At 36.6% G+C, this 14434-nt stretch overlaps 1 protein-coding gene across 2 annotated transcripts; it reads right to left on the bottom strand.

The window, feature by feature from the left end:
• Window positions 1-659: 659 nt before the first annotated feature.
• On the bottom strand, window positions 660-14433 carry ATG12 (autophagy related 12). Of its 2 annotated transcripts, XM_011972866.1 has the most exons (4): window positions 14048-14433; window positions 10304-10440; window positions 5327-5389; window positions 660-4292 (listed from the first exon to the last, which is right to left on the bottom strand). In XM_011972866.1, the coding sequence occupies exons 1-4, from the start codon at window positions 14208-14210 to the stop codon at window positions 4233-4235; spliced, it is 423 nt and encodes a 140-aa protein (XP_011828256.1). In that variant the 5' UTR covers window positions 14211-14433; the 3' UTR covers window positions 660-4232. The 2 variants fall into 2 exon arrangements, with proteins under 2 accessions (XP_011828256.1, XP_011828257.1); XM_011972867.1 differs by lacking the exon at window positions 10304-10440.
• Window position 14434: the final 1 nt, after the last annotated feature.

Here is a 14434-nt window from a genome sequence, read left to right as displayed (position 1 = left end):
TTGTGGTTCCATAAAAATTTTAGACTTTTTTTTTTCCTATTTCAGTGAAGAATATCATTGGTATTTTGATAGCAATTGCATTTAATCTGTAGATTGCTTTGGGTAGTAAAGCTGTCAGGATTTGCTGATGGATTGAAACTGGGTTTGAAGACAGTTAAAATTCTAAGCAACTAGAGGGATAGATTTATCATTCTTGAGACAAGACTTGGGAAAAGTGGGGCAGGAAAAGAGGAAAGGTATGTTTTGTAGATGTAGATAAAAGAACTGGGAACAAATACTTGGAGGAAGCAAGGAGGCAGATTTTGGCATGTTGTAAGAAAGACAGTTATGAAACAAATAGCCATCTCAAAATGGACAGGACATCCTTTGTGTCTATCACTAGAAGTAATCAACCTAGATTCGTGTATATCAGCTACGATGACAGAAGGAACTATGGGAGTTGATTTATAAAGATTCCTCTAAAGATTTTACTCACATACATACATGTTTTATCTTTCATTAATATTAAATATGGAAACATGGGTAAACTAATAATATTTCTACTTTCCATTATTTTTAAAAATTCAGTTTTAAAAAATTTAAGACTTAAATTCAAATCTGAAAAATCTGTCCTACTCCCTTGAGTCAACATGAAAGTGACTCAAGAACAGGGACTTTACAGTCTCTTATGAGCTTTATTAGTGTTATTCCAATATTTAGGACATAGTAGGCATTCAGTGTGTGAATGGAAGGTCATATGAACAAATTGAAGTTTATACTTACATTTCAAGGTTTTTGATATTGCCAAATTGCCCCCTAAATACCAACTCATATTCTATTCACCAAAATATGACAGGATTTCCCCACAACTCTGCTAATACCAAGATGTACATTATTTTTATTGATGTTCATCAGCATTGTTTTTATTTGTATTTTTTGTAACCAATAGGGTTCAAGGTGTTTCATGTTTTATTGGCCATTTTTTTTTTTTCTGAATCGAAATTTGGTATGTTTAACCTATTTTTCAGTTGGTCTTTTTTTTTAACCAATTGAAATGAATTCTTCACATATTTAAGACATTAAAAGCACTGTTATATGTTGCAAATATTTTCCATTACCTTCTGCTGTACAAACATTTTATACAAAATTTCCTGTTTTTAGCTGTCATACTTTGCAAATCACAATTTCATTCACTCAATGTGTTACATTACTACTTATTTATGTATAAGGAAATGTAGTAAGTATTATGTGTGTGTGGGTACCAGATAAAAACCAGAATGACACATGGCTCTGAGGCAGTATGCACTAAGTGCTGTAATAGTGGTAGTTTGCTGTAAATGTTTTTATGAGAGAAAGGGTATCTTCTCCTTGAATGATTCAGATAGCCTTTAAGTTAAAATCCGAATCAGGTCTTGAAGAAGAGTTAGGATTTTAAAGGGTGAAAGTGTAAGTAAACTGCACGAGCAGAAGTAGGAAACAGAAAACACAAGGCATCTTGAGAGAACAGTGAATAATCCAGTTTGGGTTAAATAATGTAGGGAAACAGTATTTATATAAATACGACTTGAACTGTATTCAAATAGTAATATCTGCTGAACTGTTTTCTGAATAGTTTTCATTATGTGGTCCGTAGCTGGCTTCCTCCTTTGTGCCAAGAGTTTACTCAGCATATTATAATCCTTGGAAAATGAAGTAGAAACTGCATGAGATTTTTATTTTCACACTCCTTCAACACCTAAGACTTTCCCACTTTGTGTTACAACTAAATTGGTTGACTAATGTCATATAATCTGAGGAATACACTGTACTTCTAGTAGATATTTAAGGTCCCTTTAGGATTGAAACTTACAGAAATCAGATTCCAGGAATTATCCAATCTCATTTTGATTTCAGATAAAACATTAATTTGCCTTATTCATTAAATATAGTGAATTCATTATGAAGTCTTTGGCATACTTTTAAAGGTGGAAGTACAAAATTGTAATATTATACATATACTTTGTGTGCCATGGGTCATCTATGTACAGTAAAATAAAGCATGACATTATTGACATCTAGTCACAAAGAAAACTTAAAATATCATCTGAATGTTCAATTTTCCCCCCAAGTTTAATAAGACTTGAGAGTCTAAATTAAAAATAAATTGTGTTTTAGGTTCTAGTCACCCAATAACTTATCAGATCCAGGCTTAATTATTGCTTCATGTTGTAAATTTAGCATAGGATGATTCTTTGAGTAAAGATCAAGAAATAATTAAATATGATTTGAAAAAGTACAAAGTCCAGGCCCAGCAGGGTGGCTCACGCCTATAATCCCAGCACTTTGGGAGGCCAACGTGGGTGGATCACCTGAGGTCAGTCAGGAATTCGAGACCAGCCTGGCCAAAATGGTGAAACCCTGCCTCCACTAAAAATAACAAAAAATTAGGCAGGCGAGGTGGCAGGCGCCTGTAATCCCAGCTACTCAGGAGACTGAGGCAGGAGAATCGCTTGAACCTGGGAGGCAGAGGTTGCAATGAGCCGAGACTGCGCCATTACAGTCCAGCCTGGGCGACAAGAGCAAAACTCCGTCTCTTAAAAAAAAAAAAATAAAAAAGTGCAAAGTCCTATGTATTCTTCAGAGTTGTTAGGAAAGAAAACAAATAAGGTTAGTTGCATATTTAGCTAATCTTAGATTTAATAAACTCTTAAGTTATTTAGGTCAAAAAGAATAATTAAATGGATGCTACAAATTCAACCAGTATTTTCGATTTTTGAGGTCTATCATCTGAAACCTCAGTGGCAAACATAATAAAAAATTCAACATATTTTTATTTGTTAAATATATTAATATAATTAAATATATTCCTTCAGTTAACTGAAGCGGACAAAACTGGAGAGCAGATCTTTTCCATACTCAACTTATTTAACTTTAAAATGATATTACTTGGAATTCTACTACATACCATCTTAGATCCTGTTTTGAAATTCCATTCACATTCCATTTGATTTACTAGAATGCTTTCTTTTTTTTTTTTTTGAGAATGGGATCTCACTCTGTTGCCCAGCAGGAATGCCACAGTACAATCATAACTCACTATACCCTTGAACTCCCGGGCTCAGGGGATCCTCTTGCCTCTGCAGCTTAATAATTTTTTTTTAATTTTTATTTTTTTGTAGAGTTGGGGAAATTGCCTTGTTATCCAGGCTGGTCTCAAACTTGTGGCCTCACACAATCCCCACACCTTGGCCTTCCAAAGTGCTGGGATTACAGGTGTAAGCCACCGTGGCTGATCTGGAATGCTTTCTAAAAATATGGCATTACAAATATAATACTGAACGAAGATAAAAAAGGTTAAATCTCACTTTAAGAAATTATCAGTCTAACAGCATCAGTAAAAATGGTACTTTTAGTCATGGCATAAAATACACAATAAGGCTATTTTTCAGTTATTGAGTGTTTTCAAGTTGGAAAATGCATTATGAAACACTCAAAAAGATGTTACTGGGTTTACTCATCAAGTGCTTTTGACACTATATAAATGACAGAATAACACCACAGTTAGGTGATTGGGACTCAAGAATCCTTAAATGATAGTACTGAAAACAGGTATATGACTTATTTGTCCAAAATTTGTATTATAATATAACCATGTGTACTGTCTAAAATTACAGTCTTTCAGTCTGTCCAACGTGCTTGCTCTCCTGGCTAGATATTAGCTAAAAATTAGCAAAAACAGCCATTTTCCCTATTACTCCGCAGCAAAGATGTGAAACCAAAGTGCCTAATCTTTCCTGCCTGGTGGGCTGCCCTCTACTGGATTCTTTGAGGTATTCAGCCAGCAGGTCAATGTGACTATTTTTAAGAAGGTAAACAGAGACATAAATGTAAACATTAAAAAAAAAGGAATCTTTTAGTATATTAACTTTTATCATGAAAACAATTTCAGTCATTTTGAGAACTGGCAATGAAGATGCTTATACAGTCTTAGTCTCCTTTTCAACCTTGGAGGCAGATCTGCAGCAATAATAGTAACAAGTAGGAGCAATGGGTGTACTATAATGACCATCTTTTATGATGATTGGTGTATTAATACAAATCACATTTTTTTGAGTCCATTCATGCTATGGATGTTTTCTTATGCATAAACATAGAGTAAACACATACTGAATAGATCACATCTGTTAAGTCTCTTGCCACAAGCAGCAAAACTTTTCAGAGCTGTCTCTTCTGTGAAAATCCATCTTATGTAGCAAGTTGATTTTCTTTGTGGTTCATCCCCATGCCTGAGACTTGCAGTAATGTAACACCAGTTTACCATCACTGCCAAAACACTACAAAAAAAAGGCAACAAATCAAACTCAATCTTTATTATTCTTAGATGAAACTAAGAAAATAAATGCCACATGTATCATTAATATCCACACATGTACACTAAGTTACTTACGTTACAGGCTATCTCTTTCAAAGGATGCCTGTTTCTATCAGACACATATTAATAATCCGAAGTGTTTAATAAAATCTGTCCTTTAAGCATCTTAGACATGAATGAGCTTATGTATTTTAATCTTGTCCTTTCTCTACATCTCCAACCACAATGTATGTAATTTCAGCTGTTTTCTAGCAGTGGTGCTACTAGGTGTACTCTAATGACTATTGCAATGACACTGTAAGATATTGAACAAAGTCATTCTTATGCTGTTTTTTCAATTTCTTGTAGGCAGATTTGGATAACAGATTATAAGAACAATGCAGAAGAAATCAACCATAAAGAAAAAGTCTTACTTTCTAAGAATTACAAAGATGACTTTGAAATATGATTTATTCCTTGGTTCTTCAATAACTGTATAATTTATTAAGATCTTACTATGATCAAGATGTTAGATAACAGAACAAGAAAGTCATCTTTTCTTCTATCCCAGACAATTAAGAATGGCATGCTGGACGGGCGTGGTGGCTCATGCCTGTAATCCCAGCACTTTGGGAGGCCAAGGTGAGATCTCACAAGGTCAGTGGATCGAGACCACCCTGGCAAACATGGTGAAACCCTGTCGCTACTAAAAATAAAAAAAAACAAATCAGCCGGGTGTGGTGGCACGCGCTTGTAGTCCCAGCTACTCGGGAGAGCAAGACAGGAGAATTGCTTGAACCCAGGAGGCGGAGGTTGCAGTGAGCCGAGATCATGCCACTGCACTCCAGCTTGGGCGACAGAGTGAGACTCGGTCTCAAAAAACAAAACAAAACAAAAGAATGGCATGCCATTTCTTGAAATAAAAATGTGAATTAACAATACTACACAATATACATATTATACAGATGTGCATACTCCATTAAGAAAAAAAAGCAATATATATATATATTTTTTTACCTCATACAGAGTTCCAACTTCTTGGTCTGGGGAAGGAGCAAAGGACTGATTCACATAAATAAACTACAAGAAAGGAGAGAAAAACAGAGATGTTTAAGGGTATCCTGATTAATCTGCATATTTCTGCATTCCAATCAGCTAGCTATTTCGTATTGTTTTCACAACTGAAGAAAGCTTCTCTGAACTCCTAACTTTTCTAGTCAATTCAAAGAGATCTTTATGAAGATCTCATTTTTCCTCCAGAGGAATAAAAATAACACAATTCCAGTTCCTAGAACAGTGGTTCCTAACTTTTTATAACTAAGAAACTTTTAAATATTTTTTACAAATAGCTTTTGAAGGGCTAGCTATTCAAGAAATTACATTATCATAAAAATGTCCCCACTTACCCATAAAGATTTTCCCCTAAGAAAATTACACACACACAGAGTCAAAAATCAGTATGTCTAATATTCAAGGTAGTTTGTGCACTTTCCTTGGGTAAATGTATGACATATATACTTAGGTTTTTTATAAAGTCACTTAAAGGCAAATGAACAAGGAAAAAAGTAACAAAATTAAAACCTTATAACCTTGCTCTTTAAAGGATTCGCTGCTCAATGTTTCAGTTTAGTCTGTTTTTACTAAAATATTTCTAGTACTTAAAAAAAGTCACAGTGTCCAAGTGCCTTCTAATAATTTTCTTTTTGGAAAACAAAACATTATATGCAGGTAACATATTTAGTTTTCCTTTAATATCCAAATTTGGGACTAAAATGTCCTGGATTAAACTCAGTATTAAAAAAAAAAGTATCAGAATAGTTGGTCGACAGATACTATTTTGATCACCACCCATGAACAATCAATATTGCTCGCATCTCTCTTAGCCAACATAGTGTGGTGATTAAGTGTACAGGCTCTACTGAGACACATCTGGGTTTGAATCCTGGCTTTAAATACAAATAATCTCTCATCCTCTTTATTTGTAAGATATGGAAAATAATAGTAACTATACCTCTTGGGTCTGTTGGGAAAGACAAAATGAGATAATGCACTAAGTATCAGTGCCTGGTGTATGTACTCAAGAGGTGTTATTGTTAAATTTAAATAGTTCATGCTGAAATATCAATTCGTGGTTACGGCTGAGTAGAGTTCTGGCACAAAAATTTCAGAACTGTAACAGAAAACGATGTGCATTTTAATGTGAATTTTTTGTAATACAAATAAAATTTGTGTTCAGTGCCTGACAATTTATGAACAAATCCAGATTTTACTCTTGTACATTATAAATGAGGGGAAGGGCTCTCAATAACAGCTTAGTTTATTTTATCAGTGTCGATGATGTGCTGAGAATTGTACACGGAACTATGAAGATTAATGTGACCTCTTCCCTCAATGAGCTTATAATCTATAGGAGAGGCAGACACACATGAATAAATATGGGTGAGAAAAGTACATCTAATGAAGTATATAGCATACAGAAATGTACACTAGTCTAGCCTAGCAAAAGGGTCAGGGACAGCTTTGTGGGAAATAAGCAGGATTTAATCAGGTGAAGAAAGTAGTAATTAGGACTTCTTAGGCAAAGGAGGCAAAGAGTAAGATGGTGTTGTGTTCACAGAAAACAGCAGACTAGATGGAGCAGAGAACCAACCGAAGGAATTCAATGTGATTTTTTAACAGGTGTTAATTGGAAATTTTAAAAAAGCAATTCAGTTAGTTTAAAAGAGATAAAGCTCTATATAAGTAACAGGTTAACATCATCAATTCCACTGCAGAAACGCTAAGTGGCTTATAATTTATTCCTTTAAAGTAGATGTCGTTACTCCAGGTTCGTGAAAGTAAAATTCCATGGAACTATTATTTCCAAACTACAAGAACTTGGGCAGACAAAATTAGTTAGTTTTATTAATTAATTTGCCTTTAAATCAGCTTTTTTTCTTTTTACTTTTAAATCAGCAGTCTTTAAATTGATGTCTCTAGTTATTCTGGTTATAAAGCTCTCTGTCTAGTAGATTCCTCATGGATTCATTGGAATAGCATTTTCTGCTAATAGTTTGTGCCCCAATTAAGTCAGTTATGCAGGATATGAAAGCCTTATTTCACTTTTTCCTTAAGCATCTTTGCTGTCAAGGTTTGATGACAGCCTAATTTTCTAAGTCATGCCTTCTTTCCCAACCCCTACATTTCCAAATGATTTCAAGTGCAGTAATTTTAACAGAATGCATCCTGGTATTCATTATTCTGGGTTGATACTCTCAGGTACTTGGGATGTTTTTTCTATATGTGGTTTGAAATCTCTTAAATGACATTTTTACAGTGTTTTTTCTGTTCCCTTGCTCTGGTTTTTTTCTTCACAGACTCTTGTCCAAAGGCTGACTCACTTTTAAATTTTTTTCATCTATTTTTCTTAACCCATTATCCGTCGTTTACGTTCCTCCTACTTTAGTCTCCGTTTCTGAAATAATTTTCGTTTATTTCTAATTCTTTTCCTGAGCTCTGTCACTTCATTTCTTAGTTTTACTAATGCTGATCATTGTTTTTCTTTCATGTCTTATACTATCTTCTTGTTTTTAGCTCGTTTTGAAATACAAGGTTCCAGTTTTCGACTTGTCTTACAGGCATATTTTTCTGGCTTGATTTCATCGTCTCTAGGGATGTTGTTCTTTTCCGCATCTCTTTTTTCTTGTAACACTGTACGGAATTTGACCTTGTTATTGTTTTTATGTGAAATTAGTTTTCCTCAATTTTTAGAATGAGGTGAATTAGGGTAGTTTTTCTAACTTCACAGCGCTCCCCCTGTTGTTTTTTGTATACTGTTCAAAACGATGGAGGCCTGCTTTGAGCTTTCTAAGTTCTGTTCCCCTCCATTTTGATCTGGTCTTTCTCTTTCCTTCCTTTCTCATGTCTCTACCCTTTTTAATTTTCATTTCACTTCCCCAAATTTCTCCTCAGTATGGGGTCCTGGAGCCCTCCTGGGTCTATTTTGAGATAGTTCGAGCCCTTCAAGTCCTCCTTAGTGCAAATACATTGTTATCACGTGCTACAGGAGAGGGCAAAACTCCTCTCAGTCGGCTTCTATTCTTAAATTGGCTCACTTTGCTTCTCAGTCAGGATCTATTAGCGCTTTTGAGGTTCTTCTTGTCTCAGTGCTGTCAGATGCCAACCCTGTTTCTTACCGCTTCTTTCAGCACAGATGCTGATACCATGCAGGTCCTGTGGTTGCTGGTGGTTTGCCCCCACCAACATGTGTTTTGGGGCTCATGAGGATATCTTATCACCTAGTTTTGTTACAAATACTAATCATGGGTTTTTGGTTTTGCTATCTAGTTGACTAAGTTTTGTGAGAATTCAGAGAGATTCACGCATGCCTTCTGATACCACTATCTTCCCAGAATTCCTAGCATTACTTTTTTTCCTTTAATGTCCATTTTGCTAGATAAAACTCAGAAGATATCAGTTTTAGTTTAATCTAGGAAAATGATGAAATAATTTTTTATGTTTCCTATTGCTTAAATGGGAAAGGATAATCATATTCACTACAGAGGCTTCAATTTAACCTTTATGAAATTGTTTACATAGGGTAAAATGGTTGAATGATGGCAATTTTATGTGGTTCAACCTACTATGTATTGGTATCAATCCAGTCCTTTCAGGTTAATGAATGAATATAGGCAATACAAAATTTCAAGACTCTTAACAGAGAACACAGTATCATTTCATCTTTTTTTAATCTCCATGTATTTCTAAACTAATGCATTAAATTAGTCAGTACATTTATTTTTACCAACTCTTCATGTTGCGTCTTTAGTAAATATATAGCCTCTGCTCATTTCTCTCAAATGTATGTCCTCATTCCCCTGACTTTTCCATTTAGCTTCACCTTTGTGAGAGCACTTGCAGCCAAACTCTTAGATCAGAGTCAGTTTTTTGCTCCTCCCTGACAAAAAGAAATTCCAACATGTCCTGCTTTAATGATAGTTCACTTGCTTTACCCATGCACACGCCTGTGTTCAGAAGCAAATAATTCCCCCTAGCGCCCCCACACAAAAATTCCTGATTTTATTTAAAAAATACATAGCGATTCTTCAACTACCTATTCACTCATGCTACCTGAGTTAATACTATCCAAGATTGTGATCTATTTGCAGATAAAGGTGTCTGATATATATAAATTGTATATATAAAAAACACTTAATATGCCAAATACATGTAGACATTTAAATTTCTGTAGTCAAATGCCAAGTTAAAATGCAGTGGCATTTAAAGAATTAACCTTTACTATAACTGCCGCTGCGAAGTGCTTAATGTGTACTGTAACATGAAATATTTCTTAGTTCTTTTACAATATATGGCAAAGATACATTGCTTACCTCAAGAAAAATAGGAAAAAAGTAACTGCTATCAAAACAAATTGAAAAAATCCAAAACTTTTGTAGTAATGTACAGATATTGTAATGCTCTATGATAGATTTTTCTGCACGGGTATTCAGTGACTTTCTGAGGAAAACAATACAGGAGGCAATAAATACATAAATAAACTGGTTCACATTGTAAAACAAATCTAAAACATTTCATTTCAGAATTCCCCAGAGAATCCTTTGATAAAGTACATAAACTCCACTAACAAGAGATAAGGCAGGGTACAGTGGCACACTCATGTAATTCCAGCACTTCTCAGGTGGCCCCGTCTCTACTAAAAACACAAAAAATTAGCCAGGCGTGGTGGTGCACTCCTGTAATCCTGGCTACTCGGGTGGCTGAGGCAGGAGAATCGCTTGAACCAGGAGAAGGTTGCAGTGAGTCACTGTACTCCAGCCTGGGCAACAGAGCGAGACTGTCTCAAAGAAAATGAATAAATAAAAATAAAGGGATAAAAGGGCATAACAAAAGCAACATATGTGGCTCCATATGCATTTCTATAAACAACAGTTAATTCATTGTTGCCTAGGAACTACTGCAAATTTTTGTAGGAAAACGTCACCATTGGTTTCATACCAACTGTTCTGAGGCCACAAGTTTAAGAAACTTTTTGATGAAGTCAATGAGTCCTTGGATGGTTCGAGTTCGCTCTACCGCCCACTTCTTTGTTTTCATAATAGGAGTATCTCCCACAGCCTTTAGCAAAATGTCAACTGTAAAAGAATAAAATTTACTGACAATTACATGAAAACATCTAAAGAGAATGGAATATAAAAGACTTAGAAATCAGAAATATTTAATCTACATCCATCTTATCTATTTATGATACTGAAGATATGTGAGAGGTATAAAAATGTTAGATTCTTTTCCGTAATTTTTTTCTTGATCCTACGAAGTTCTCCCAACAGGACTAATTTTTAAAATGCATTTTATCTTAACAGGCAATTCCAAAGAGAAGAAATACAAATGATCAATACAAAAACAATATTTAAGTTCACAAAAAGCAAAGTAAAATAATGTCATGTCCCTTTTCACCCACCAAACTACTTAAAATTATAATAATTACCAGTGTAGATGATATTACTTCTGAGAATGTAAAATGGTACACTCTTTGTGGAATGCGATATGGTAATACAGATCCCAATAAAGGTATACTTTGATTCAATAATACTTCTAGGAATCTAGTCTAAGAAAATATGAGATGTGTAAAAATTCACTTAAAAACATTTCACCTCCATTTAAGCATTTATTTTTATATGAAACACTGGTAAACCTAAATATCCAAAGGATATTTGGAGGTGACTGATTAAATGGAATGTAGTAAACAGCATATACTTTAAACTGCCTGAGGTTCAAATCCTGGCTCTGCCATTTGCTGGGTATATATGTGGATATTTAATCTCTCCAACAGCATGTATAATATCTCAAATGCATTAAAAACCATCAAAAACACATTCACATAAATATGGAAGAATATGCACCAAAACGTTATTTCTCATTAGTGACATTGTAGGCAATGGTTACTTGGTTTTACTTATGCTTTTTGTAACTACCAAATTTTCTGTAATAAACTTTTCAATAAAGGAAAGCAGTAAGTTATTAACAATAATAGACCAACCAAAGGCCAAAAAGAAGTTGCAGAAAGAGAAATCTTAAGGTTTCAATGATCCAAAACACAGATATGCAAATCCAAACCCTATGAATCTGTCTCTTGAATAAAGTTATTTGCTAAAAAACAAACAAACAAACAAACATCTGGCCAGGCGCTTAGGGAGGTCAAGGAAGGAGGATCACTTGAGGTCAGGAGTTCAAGAGGGCCCAGTCCCCTTCCAACTTCTTGTTCAAGACTAGCCTGGCCAACATGGTGAAACCCCGTCTCTACTAAAAATACAAAAAAACAGCCAGGGGTGGTGGTGCATGCCTGTAATCCCAGCTACTTGGGAGGCTGAGACAGGGGAATCGCTTGAACCCGGGATGCGGAGGTTGCAGTGAGCCGAGATGCGCCACTGCACTCCAGCCTGGGTGACACACTGAGACATCCTCTCAAAAAAAAAAAAAAGACATCTGCAGTCAAAAACCAAGACACATTGAAAGCAAAATAGTGTATTGCTGCCCTCTAAAGTTAACTCTACTCTACTACACCCTTCTTGCTCCATTCTTTTGGTATTAAATGTTGGAGCCGAAAGATCAGAGGTCAATTTATTCAAGTTTACCCCTGGAATGAAGGCATCTAGAGCACATGATGCATGCACATTTTATCTTCCTACTAAAGAACTAATTATCCTAGGCCCAGTTATCTCGGGAATAGGAATGTATTTGGAGAAAACATGGGACTTTATTTATCCTATCTTTCATACCTCCCTTCACTGCTCCCTCAATCCCCTGGGGCTATCAGTAAATCGATTAACGCAATTAAACATTTCCAGAAAGTGAAGCAGAAAATATCATGAGTTATGCTACCTAAGGAAGAAGTGTAAGACAGTGAGAAACTAGAGAAGGAAAATAATTTAATTACAGTTGCCCTCTCTTTTTAATTTTAAAGGTAATTTGCCTGTAGTTTTGAACCCCGGATACACATTAGAATCAACTAGGAAAACACTTACTACCCAGGTAACCTAACATACCGCCAATGCCAAAACCTTGGTCTGTTTCAACAATCTTTCTTCTGTAGGTTAAAACAAAGGCTGAGGATACAAAACAGTTAAGCTGCTTTCATCAGATTATCCTCAACAAATGATGACAACCTCAAGGTAGGAATAGTTAGAAATAGGTTAGGAATAGAAAGTTTTATATTGGAGAGGCAAACTTAAATGCTAACAAGAGCCAGAAAATAAAAATCTGATCCTTAAATGACAGTTAATTTGCAAAAAATACTGTTCAGACCAAGAAAATATGCCCTCGGGCAATATTTAGATTGTAAGCCACTGTTTTTTTAGCTTCTGTTTTACACACTATCATCAGGGTCAAGTAATAACCTTTTGACTAAGACTGTTAGACCTTAAAAGGAATCTTGGAAAGTCCGCTCTTGCCTATAGTACATTGGAAGAAAAAACGCAACAAAAAACTGTAAAACCTGCGGAATTCTTTTGAAGAAAGATTCTAGCGGCTATCCATGGAAATTCTCACAGTGCATCACGTGGAAATGGGAGTCTGACTTAAAGGGGGAGGGGGGCAGTCTTGGGAGAGAATTATCCTCCACAGCAGCAGAAGTTGAAGAAAAGGCAATGAGACCAATGTCTTTTTTTTTTTTTTTTTTTTCCCCCGAGGTGGAGTTCGCTCTTGTTGTCTAGGCTGGAGTGCAACGGCGCGACCTCCGCTCACTGCCACCTCCGCCTCGTGGGCTCAAGCGACTCTTCTGCTTCAGCCTCCCGAGTAGCTGGGATTACCGGCGCGCGCCAGCACGCCCAGCTAATTTTTATATTTTTTAGTAGAGACGGAGTCTCACCATGTTGGCCAGGCTGGTCTCGAACTCTTGACCTCAGGTGATCCACCGGCCTCGGCCTCCCAAAGTGCTGGGATTACAGGCCTGAGCCACCGCGCCCGGCCAGAGACCACCGTCATCTTAAGACTGAACGCGGAAAACTTGTCTAAGGACAAAATCAGCCTCTCTGAATCGAGGATGCTTATATGCTGCTTTTCTCATGGGCAACTCTAACTCTAGAGAGTGCTTTAGAACACGTAACCTTGGAAATCTCTTTTACAAAGGAAAACATTCTCAAACAATAAAGGGTTGAGGATAGCTGGTTCAAGCAATGAAATAACTCAAAAAGGTTCCAAAATGTGTTTCTTAAAAGGTAACATCTGTGCCTTTAGCTTTCCCTTAGCAGTCTTCATTTTGCGTAAGAATTTGGTTTTTGGTTTAAGGAGCGAATTCACAACCAACTGGGAGGGGGAAAAAACCAAAAAAGCGAGTAAGTCGGAAGGCGTGAATTGTAATCCAGGCTTTGCCAGTGACCATCCCTACCACCTTAAAACATTATTAAAATAATTAGCTCCTGTGTTAAGTACCTGGAATTACCGAGAACCCCCACTCAGCTCCCTCCCTCCTTCAAAGAGCTCGCAGTCTGGCCGACTCAAAGAATACAATATAGAAAGGGGTGTGGCAGCCAAGTATCAGGACCTACACCGACAGACAGAGATAGTATTTTAACACTCAACTCATAAGCCTTAAAAATCAAAAAGTACACTTCTTCTGATGACTAGTCAAAATGCAGGTCTAGGACGGGAGCTCCTTTAAATTTTGCTTCTTTACTGGCCGCCACCCCCAGTCGGATGCAATCTGAACCTCCCGCCTCTCTGCCCGGAAATAAATTCAGTTACTTTTTTTCTTGGTGTCGCCAGCAGGTTCCTCTGTTCCCGGGGAAACTGCAGCGGAAGACGGGGGCTCCGGGGTGGTTGTTTCTGGGGAGACCTCCGTAAGTCCTTCCCCTCCAGCAGCACCTGAGGGAGGAAGCTGCAACATGGACTGCGGCTCCTCCGCCATCTTGCTTGGAGAGACTGGAGAGCGGAAGTAGCGATTGAGCGCGTGCAGTGGGCGTGCTTTTTCGCCAGAGAGCGTAGCAAAGGAGGCACCGGAGAAGGGGAACCCAATTCCACAGTGAAACTTGGTGTTCCTGGCAAGTCATTCAAATCGAAGCTGTGGCAGACTTCTGAACGTTAATAACGCAACATGTGTTTCTCCGCGACTACAGACCTCAGTAAAGGAGA

The sequence above is a fragment of the Mandrillus leucophaeus genome, unplaced genomic scaffold, assembly GCF_000951045.1.
Source record: "Mandrillus leucophaeus isolate KB7577 unplaced genomic scaffold, Mleu.le_1.0 Scaffold131, whole genome shotgun sequence".
NCBI classification, from domain to species: domain Eukaryota; kingdom Metazoa; phylum Chordata; class Mammalia; order Primates; family Cercopithecidae; genus Mandrillus; species Mandrillus leucophaeus.
The sequence above is the reverse complement of the archived record's forward strand: the minus strand, read 5'-3'. Positions and strand labels throughout refer to the sequence as shown.